The sequence below is a fragment of the Arachis ipaensis genome, chromosome B05 (assembly GCF_000816755.2).
Source record: "Arachis ipaensis cultivar K30076 chromosome B05, Araip1.1, whole genome shotgun sequence".
Classification (NCBI taxonomy): domain Eukaryota; kingdom Viridiplantae; phylum Streptophyta; class Magnoliopsida; order Fabales; family Fabaceae; genus Arachis; species Arachis ipaensis.
Window position 1 is genome coordinate 25,514,403 of NC_029789.2, and position 9,846 is coordinate 25,524,248.

Sequence of the window (9,846 nt, forward strand, 5' to 3'; positions counted from 1 at the left end):
TTCTCAAGCTTATAATATAACATATATATATCCAAGAATTTATAATACTAAAAGCCCGATGAAGGAATAAAGCTCAAAGTCGCATAAAGCGGAATTACAATACACGAAGCGTTCACACACGAAAACTAAAATTCTTAGGCACGGACAGAACAAGACATATATATATATATATATGTTACGACCCAGGATTCCCGCGGGTCAACCCAACCCAAGCTCCACCCGGCCCGACTACGTGCCTCTCGACCGACCCGGACACGCGTCCCGTACGTTTCTCCTGCAGCTACGGGACAGCGTCCTTGAGAATATGGGCCTGCCCTCCAGAGGGGCCCATTACTGACATGTATATAAGGGGAAGACTGGCTCTTCCCCCAAGGTACGTCACATCCCTACACCACCCTCATTCCGCCTGCACATATTCTGACAAGAGCGTCGGAGTGTCTTTGCAGGTGGCACCTCTCCCCTTTTCTCACACGAAGTGCTCGGGACCTCGCACTTCCCAGACTGGAAGACTGTGACCAGACGAGCCCCTTTCCTTCACCCCAGATCCTGACTCGACCGAACATTGGCGTCGTCTGTGGGGATCGTCCATGGACTTCGTGCTAGTCCAAACTGGGACAGGCTGCGAGGCCGCGCCCCCTGTGCTTGGAGGAGGCGCCGTTCCGACGGAAACTCGACAACAACAGAGGTCGCCTCCAAGGGACACGACGCAAACTCACGAAAGACGCCCCTTCAGAGGGACCGGCGACAACCACGCCAAGATAATGCAAGAGCTACGCCATAGGATGCAAGACTTGGAACGCAGGCTAGCGGAAAGAGAACACGACCAGCGCACCCCGGAGCAGAGCCCCACCCGCTCCCGTTCAAGGAGCCGCTCGAGGCGCACACCCAGCCCCCAATACGAGTCGGAGAGCACAGGAGGGCGGAGGCGGGCCAGAAGAAAAAGTCGGGACCCCATCATCTACACCCGACAAGAGAGGCGTCGTGCGTCGAACGGGGGCGAAGAGGACGCCCGTCGGGAGAGCGACGAACCGAGAAGAACTACCCGGGTACCCGTCATAATAGGAGCGACCCCCTTCCACCGTTTCGTACTCGAGGTCCGGCTGCCGAAACACTTTGACAAGCCAACGAACATGAAGTACGATGGAACACAAGATCCCCTGGAACACTTAACGGCTTTCGAGGCCAGGATGAACCTAGAAGGGGTGGGAGACGAGGTCAGATGTCGGGCCTTCCCGGTCACCTTGGCGGGCCCAGCGATACGGTGGTTCAACAACCTCCCGTAGGGCTCGGTGACCCAATTCTCCGACATCAGCCACGCCTTCTTGGCTCAATTCACGACCAGGATTGTCAAAGCCAAACATCTAATCAATTTGCTAGGAGTGACACAAAGACCCGGGGAGCCGACTAGGAAGTACCTGGACCATTTCAATGACAAGTGCTTGGAAATCGACGGTCTGACAGACTCGGTGGCAAGTCTGTGTTTGACGAATGGGCTCTCGAATGAAGACTTCAGGAAGCACCTCACCACGAAGCCCGTTTGGACAATGCAAGAGATCCAGTGCGTGGCCAAAGAGTACATCAATGACGAAGAAGTCAGCCGGGTCGTGGCCGCCAATAAACGACAGCCCGCTTACAACCAAGGCCGGCACTATGAAGGCAGAGAAAGACCCAAGGAACACGCCAGGGACGGCGGTCCGAGTAAAGCACCCAAACCGTTCCCCCGAGTTGGGAAGTTCACCAACTATACCCCCCTCACGGCATCAATCACCGAAGTTTACCAACAGATAGCGGAAAAGGGGATACTGTCGAAGCCCCGACCTCTGAAGGACAGGACGGGAGGAAACAAGAACCTCTACTGTGAGTATCACAAGGGTTATGGGCACAAGACCCAGGACTGCTTTGACCTAAAAGACGCCCTGGAACAAGCTATCAGGGATAGGAAACTTGCCGACTTCTCCCACCTTATAAGGGAGCCAAGGAGACGCAACCGGGACCACGATAGCGAAGACAGATCCCGGTCAACAAGACGACGATAGGAACCAGAGGGTGACGACCACGGCCTCACGGTGGTAAACGTGGTAATGGCCAGGAACACCGCCCCAAGGTCAAGGTCGGCATGGAAAAAAGACACCAAGGTCCTAGCGGTCTCCACCTCGTCTGTTAGGGGTTTACGAGGCCTCCCACCCATCTCCTTCGGACCAGAGGACCAATGGTTTGACGAGACGCCAGAAAGTCCGCCCATGGTCATCACGGCCAGGGTCGGAACGGGCCTCGTCAAGCGAATCCTAGTAGATACGGGGGCAGACTCAAACATCATGTTTCGAAACGTTTTCAATGCCCTGTGACTAAGAGACGCCGACCTGACGACCCACCAGCACGGTGTGGTAGGGTTGGGAGACAATTTCATTAAGCCGGATGGAATCATCTCACTCCCGATCTCCATGGGACAGGGGCAGAAGCGACGAACAGTCATGGCGGACTTTGTAATATTACGAGATTCCACGGCTTATAACATCATCTTGTGAAGAAAAACCATCAACGACCTGGGGGCGGCTATTAGTACAAAGCTACTGGTGATGAAGTTTATCACCGATGACGGATCCGTTGGATCCATCAAAGGCGACTTGGAAACGGCGGTCGCTTGCGACCACACCAGCCTTTCTCTCAGGAAAAAGTCCAAAGAAGCATCTGGGGTCTTCCTTGCCGACCTGGACGCCAGGATAGACGACAAACCCAGACCAGAGCCAGAAGGAGACTTGGAGAAGTTCAAGGTCGGCGAGGAGGACGATAAATTCACATTCATAAACAGAAACCTCCCCCATGAGATGAAGGAACCTTTGATGGAAATGATCAGGGCTAATGCCGACCTCTTTTCCTGGACGCCTGCCGATATGCCCGGGATAGACCCCCAGCTCGTATCGCATCATCTGGCTGTCAAGGCGGGAACCAAGCCAGTGGCCCAGAGGAGGAGAAAGATGTCGCAGGAAAGGGCAGAAGAGGTAGCCAGGCAGACGGCCAGCCTCCTCGAAGCAGGGTTCATCCGGGAAATGGACTACTCGACTTGGTTGTCGAACGTGGTCCTGGTTAAAAAACAGAATGGGAGATGGAGAATGTGCGTAGACTACTCTGACCTCAACAAGGCGTGCCCCAAGGACTGCTACCCCTTGCCTAACATTGACGCACTCGTCGACGCAGCGGCGGGGTACCGGTATCTGAGCTTCATGGATGCCTACTCAGGATATAATCAGATACCGATGCACCGACCCGACGAGGAGAAAACGGCGTTTATAACGCCAGGGGGAATCTATTGTTACAGGGTAATGCCTTTTGGTTTGAAAAATGCTGGGGCCACGTACCAAAGGCTAATGAATAAGATATTCAGTGAACTCATAGGAAAAACAGTAGAAGTCTACGTGGATGACATACTCGCGAAGACCGCGCGACCCGACGACCCCCTGAGCGACCTTGATGGTGTTTTTTCGTCACTAAGGCAGCACGGCATGAGGCTTAATCCGCTCAAATGCGCGTTTGCCATGGAGGCCGGGAAGTTCCTGGGATTCATGATCACTCAAAGAGGAGTGGAAGCCAACCCCGAGAAGTGCCAAGCAGTTATCCAGATGAAGAGCCCGGGTTGTATCAAGGACGTCCAACGACTTGCCGGGAGGCTAACGGCTTTATCCCGATTCCTCGGGGCGTCGGCAGCAAGAGCCCTACCTTTCTTCAATCTAATGAGAAAGGGAATGACGTTTGAATGGACCCCAGCGTGCGAAGAAGCATTCAACCACTTCAAGGAGATCTTAGTGGCACCACCAGTTCTCGGGAAACCCCGGGCCGGAGAACCACTCTATCTCTACCTATCAGTAACTGAGGAAGCGCTTGCCGCAGTGCTCGTTAGGGAAGAGGGGAAGACCCAACAACCCGTTTACTTCGTGAGCAGGGTCCTCCAAGGACCAGAGCTGAGGTACAGCAAGCTGGAAAAACTGGCGCTGGGCCTCCTAATCTCCTCCCGAAGGCTAAGACAATACTTCCAGAGCCATCGTATAGTCGTGAGGACGGATCAGGCAATTCGCCAAGTACTGCAAAAACCTGACTTGGCTGGTAGGATGATGACTTGGGCCATCGAGCTCTCCCAATATGACCTACAGTATGAACCCCGACACGCAATCAAAGCCCAGGCAATGGCAGACTTTCTGGTTGAGGTGACGGGAGACCCTCCAGAGGAAACGGGCACACGATGGAGGCTCCACGTCGACGGGGCCTCCAACCAAATGTCTGGGGGAGCAGGGGTAATCTTAGAAAGCCCAGCAGGGGTCATCTATGAGCAATCGACTAGGTTCGAGTTCCCAGTGTCGAACAACCAAGCAGAATATGAGGCTCTCTTGGGCGGACTAATACTAGCTCGGGAAGTCGGGGCGACAAAGGTCGAAGTATGCAGCGACTCACAAGTTGTCACCTCGCAGGTAAACGGAAGCTACCAGGCCCGGGACCCCCTCCTACAAAGATACTTGGAAAAGGTTAAAGAAATAACAAGTCAGTTCCAAGAAGTCACCGTCCAACACGTCCCAAGAGAAAGGAACACACGTGCGGACCTCCTGTCCAAGCTGGCGAGCACAAAACCAGGGTCGGGTAACCGGTCCCTCATCCAAGGCTTGGTGAAGGAACCAACGATCGCCCTCCATTTGATGAAGTCAAGCCCCTCATGGCTAGACCCCATCACCAACTTCCTGGAACTCGGCAAGTTGCCTGAAGATGAGAAAGCGGCCAAAGTTTTAAGAAGGGAGGCGGCTAGATACGCAATCATACAGGGACAACTATTCAAAAAGGGACTCAGCCAGCCCCTATTGAAATGCTTGCACCCCGACCAAACGGACTACGTGCTTAGAGAAGTCCATGAGGGGTGTTGCGGGCACCACATCGGGGGCAAAGCCCTAGCAAGGAAGCTCATCCGAGCCGGGTACTATTGGCCAACAATGATGAAAGACTCAAGGGAATTTGTCAAAAGGTGCATAAAGTGTCAACAAAACGCCAACTTCCACAAGGCACCGGCCTCCGAGTTAAGCTCTCTGACAACTACTCGACCTTTCGCACAATGGGGAGTCGACCTCCTGGGGCCTTTCCCGATCGGCCCAAGACAAGTCAAATACCTCATTGTCGCCATTGACTACTATACCAAATGGGTGGAGGCTGAATCACTAGCCACGATATCGTCCTCCAACTGCCGGAAGTTCATGTGGAGGCAGGTGATAACCCGTTTCGGTATCCCGGAGGTCGTTATCTCAGATAATGGGACCCAATTCACAGACAAGAAGTTCATGGAGTTCCTCTCAGGCCTAGGGATAAAACAGAGGTTCTCCTCAGTAGAACATCCCCAAACAAACGGGCAGGTAGAAGCTGCAAACAAAGTCATCCTTCTTGGTCTAAAGAAGTGCCTAGACAATAAGAAAGGAACATGGGCTGACGAACTCGCCTCCGTCCTATGGTTCTATCGGACAACCGAGCAAAGCGCCACGGGGGAAACTCCTTTTCGCCTAACATACGGGGTCGATGCAGTGATACCCGTCGAAATCGGCGAACCGAGCCCCCGACTACTACTCGCGGGCATGAGCGAAGCGGTCGAAAGGACCTGGTCGAGGAAACAAGGGAGATGGCTCACTTATCAGAAACAGCGTTGAAACAAAGAATTGCCCTGCGCTACAACGCTAAAGTCCTCAAACGAGATTTCGAGGAAAGGGACCTCGTCCTGCGACGCAACGACGTCGGCGTACCGACCCCAGGGGAAGGCAAGCTGGCGGTGAACTGGGAAGGTCCCTACAGGGTAAGGGAGGTACTCAGCAAAGGTGCTTACAAGCTCGAAAGACTCGATGGCAAGGAAGTACCCAGAACATGGAATGCGAGTAGCCTAAGAAGGTTCTACTCATGACCAGACGACTCGCCGACCTGAGAACCCAAACGGATAGTAAATACTTGCTTTGTTCGCATGACAATCTACCTTTTTATTTTATCAAATACTCGCCATATTGAGTAAATTACTTAGCTAACGATTAACTCATACTTGTCAAAAATTTTCTTACTTGTCCACCACTTTCTTACGTGCGCTGCGCACGAGCGCACCTTAAAACGGCAGACCGGGACTGATCACCCCGGGGGCCATCTTCCTTACGGCCAAAACCAACTACGACGACAACACGACCACGGTGACCCAAGCCATAACAAACATAAAACGGAAAACGGGCGCGAGCCCACCCCGAGAGAAATAACGACAACAAATATAGTAAACGGCAACCCGGCCAAACGACTGAATAAGTATAACTTATAAAGAGTCAAAACAAAAAACGAGCAACAAGTTGTTCAGCAAATGCGTTACAAAATATCCCAAGTTACAAGATCTCACTTCCTCGGCATGTCAACAATCTTTCCATCCTGGATAGTCTTGAAAACGCCAATTGACGACGTGTCGAAATCAGGAGCTGCGATCTTTAGCTGAGCCTTCAAGGCATCTTCGGTCATCGAGATGGCATTCTTCCCTTGCTCCTTGGTCACTTTGAGCTTCTTCTTAAGATCTGCGGCTACGGCTTTAGCGGTTTTTGCCTCTGAGACGGCCTGCTCCCGCTCTTTCTCCAAGTCGGCAACCCGACCCTGAGCGGCATTCAGCTGACCCTCCAAGGTCATCTCACGCTCGATCAGCCGGGCCACGGTCTCATCGGACGCCTTCAACCTCTCCGCAACGGATGACGCTTTCTCCTCAGAAGCACTAAGCTTTCCCCCCATCTCGGACAGCTGACCCTGGAGCAGTTCAACTTGGGCCTTGAAGTCATTGTTCGCTTTGACAGATGACTCAAGCTTCCTCCGGAGCGCCTCCATCCCTGATAACTCGAATTCAGCCTTCCGAGCTATCACGGCTCCACGAAGCAAGGTGCGGTACATCCACCTCGCCTGCCCGGACAGATCGGTCCTGTGAAAATGCTCCTCCGTCCCAGGTATCAACTGTGAGTCAATAAATTTGGTAGCATCAAAGTTCCTTTCCATTATAGTAAGGGCCCCTTCCGGGCTGGAAGACATCCTCTGCTTCTTGGGAGTATAGATGAGCTCCACGTCACTATCCGGCTGGGGGGTGAAAGACGCGTGCCCTTCAGCGGGCCCCTCCTCACGAATAGGGGAAGCCTGGACCCCTGCAGCCTGTTTCCCCGACACGTCGGTATCCTGGGGAGAAGGCACAGCCTGATTCTCCTTCTCCCCAAAAGGACCCTCTGACTTACCGGCATCCTTCTCTTCGGCATTCTCTCGTCGTCACTCGCTTCAAAAAAAGTCTTCATCAGATTCTCAAGACCAGTCACGGTGGCAGACATTTCCACTACAACAAACAACAGGCGCATTAGTCATTAGATCGGAAAAAGAAAAACAACAACAAACAAACGTAAGCAAACAAAGAAGACAACTCACGAATATAGCTCCTGGCGGCCTCCCGTTCACCCATAAGAAGATGGGGGTTCACGGGGTTCTTTTCAAAAATGGCAAAAAGTACGTCAGCTATTTGCTTATCTACAGGCGACAACCTCTTGTACGTCACCTTGATGAAAGGATTCGACCTCGCGCCAAAACTCCAATAAGTCTGGATAAGGCGCTCCCCCTCTAACGACAACCAAAAGGGGTGACGACCTTTGACGGGACGAACTTTGAAATACTTATCTTTAAAATCATGGTAGGAGTCCTCAAAAAGGCCAAATATTCTCCTACCCTGGGCGGAACGGAAAGAGAGAAACCCTTTCCTCGCCTTCCCCTGTTTGGAAGGGTTGGTAAGGCTGAAATAGAAGAGGAAGACGTCCACTGACACCGGCAGCTCCAGGTGCTCGCAAACCATTTCGAAGCAGCGGATCGAGGCCCAGTTGTTTGGATGAAGCTGAGAAGGGGAGACGGATATCCGGTTCAGCAGCGCCATTTGAAAGTCAGAGAACGGTATCCGAACGCCAACTTGTGTGAATATGGACTTGTAAAACCAAATCCAATCGGGGACACGAGGAGAGTGGAAGTTGAGCTCATAAAACGCTCGTGGGGGGCAGGAACAATGGCCTCATAGTTGGCCTCCTCGTCAGTCCCCCCACACAAGTAGCCGGCTCGCCGGAACTCGGTCAACTCCTCCAAATCCATTTGGTTGGGCGAGCTCCTTATATCGTCAGTCACCCAGGCGTACGGGTCGTAGGCCGCGCCAGATCCAGAAGACTGGGAAACGATGCGAGGCATACCTACAGCGGGGTACCACTCCGTTAGACTATGAGGTCGGGAGTCCATAGAAACCCAGAAACTACACCTTTTCAAACTCAAATCATGGCCAAATACAGTTAAAAGCTACGCCTATCACGCAAACCACCTAAAACCTACCCAGGAATGGTACCCCTCCCTTAATTCGTCTACCCCACCATTGGAAGGTCATTCAGCAAAAGTAAACCAAGCATGCAACAATCGCAAACAACAACTACGCAGCAGTAAAACATAGCGTAAATACAAGGGAAGATGAAGCAAAAATTACTTGAATTGGTTGCAGGAACTTGAGAGAAAAAAGGAGGCACGAGAGGGCTCGAACAAGAAATTTTGGATATCAGGGAGAGAGGAAGGTGAAAATAGCAAGGGTAGGAAGAAAAGAGAAAGAAACTGTTTAAAAACCACCACAAGGAGCGTGAAAAGAGACAAGGGCAAAATGGTCTTTGCGCACGGGGTTTTTAACTCATTATGAGCATTTAATGCTCAGCGCGAAGAACGAAGCGACGAACGAACGCCTCAGCAGACCAAGAGACACGCGCACAAGAGACGCGCCTCTCCCACGGTCTGCCGACTCGGCGACAACGCACGAATAAGGACATCACGCGCCACCGATCGCCTCACGACCATCACTGGCGCGTCGGGGGCACTGTTACGACCCAGGATTCCCGCGGGTCAACCCGACCCAAGCTCCACCCGGCCCGACTACGTGCCTCTCGACCGACCCGGACACGCGTCCCGTACGGCTCTCCCGCAGCTACGGGACAGCGTCCTTGAGAATATGGGCCTGCCCTCCAGAGGGGCCCATTACTGACATGTATATAAGGGGAAGACTGGCTCTTCCCTCGAGGTACGTCACATTCCTACACCACCCTCTTTCCGCCTGCACATATTCTGACAAAGGCGTCGGAGTGTCTTTGCAGGTGGCACCCCCCCTTTTCTCACACGAAGTGCTCAGGACCTCGCACTTCCCGGACTGGAAGACCGTGACCAGACGAGCCCCTTTCCTTCACCCCAGATCCTGACTCGAACGGTTCGGTAACCGACCTACCGAACAATATATATATATAGAACCTTGTAGCTAGCTCCAGGATACACAATGTAATAATTAAATTAAACAAGATGTATATATAAGTAAGATATACCGAAATACAAAAGAGTTTTGGAAATTTAAAATAGCTTATACAACTTATCTCTCAATTCAAGCCTCTAGGGACATAAAGTCTAAAATAAAAATGTGAGAGAAAATACTACAACAAATAATCAAAATACAGAGGACAAAAGATCATCTGCTTTGTCATCATCCGCAAACTTACCGAGGTGCGTTGCGACCTGCATCTGAAAAGCAACAACAATGTATGGTATGAGAACCGGAGGTTCTCAGTATGGTAACAGTGCCCAATATATAAGACGTAAGGTTCCGATACGCTAAAGGCAATCCTAGAACTTCACATCGAAAACAGATATTTAAGCTTAACAAAATAAATAAATTAAATCATAAACCGTAAACAGGGTTATCTAAACTTAAGGGATTTCTAACTAATACTAATCACACCACTGTATCCCATAGCCTTCGCCAACCTAACTTCTGTG

General features: G+C 51.8%; 1 protein-coding gene across 1 annotated transcript; it reads left to right on the plus strand.

Annotated features, from left to right (window-relative positions):
• On the plus strand, positions 2,826-5,920 carry LOC107640401. Its single transcript, XM_016343923.1, has 4 exons — positions 2,826-3,208; positions 3,362-4,766; positions 5,241-5,479; positions 5,551-5,920. Exons 1-4 carry the CDS (start codon positions 2,826-2,828, stop codon positions 5,918-5,920), a joined length of 2,397 nt encoding a protein of 798 aa, XP_016199409.1.

Coding starts and splice junctions, on each gene's coding strand:
- LOC107640401 (XM_016343923.1), top strand. CDS start 2,826: ATGAAGGAACCTTTGATGGAAATGATCAGGGCTAATGCCGACCTCTTT. Junction 4,767..5,240: donor AAGATGAGAAAGCGGCCAAA/GTTTTAAGAAGG, acceptor ATGTGGAGGCAG/GTGATAACCCGTTTCGGTAT. Junction 5,480..5,550: donor GAACTCGCCTCCGTCCTATG/GTTCTATCGGAC, acceptor GGGTCGATGCAG/TGATACCCGTCGAAATCGGC.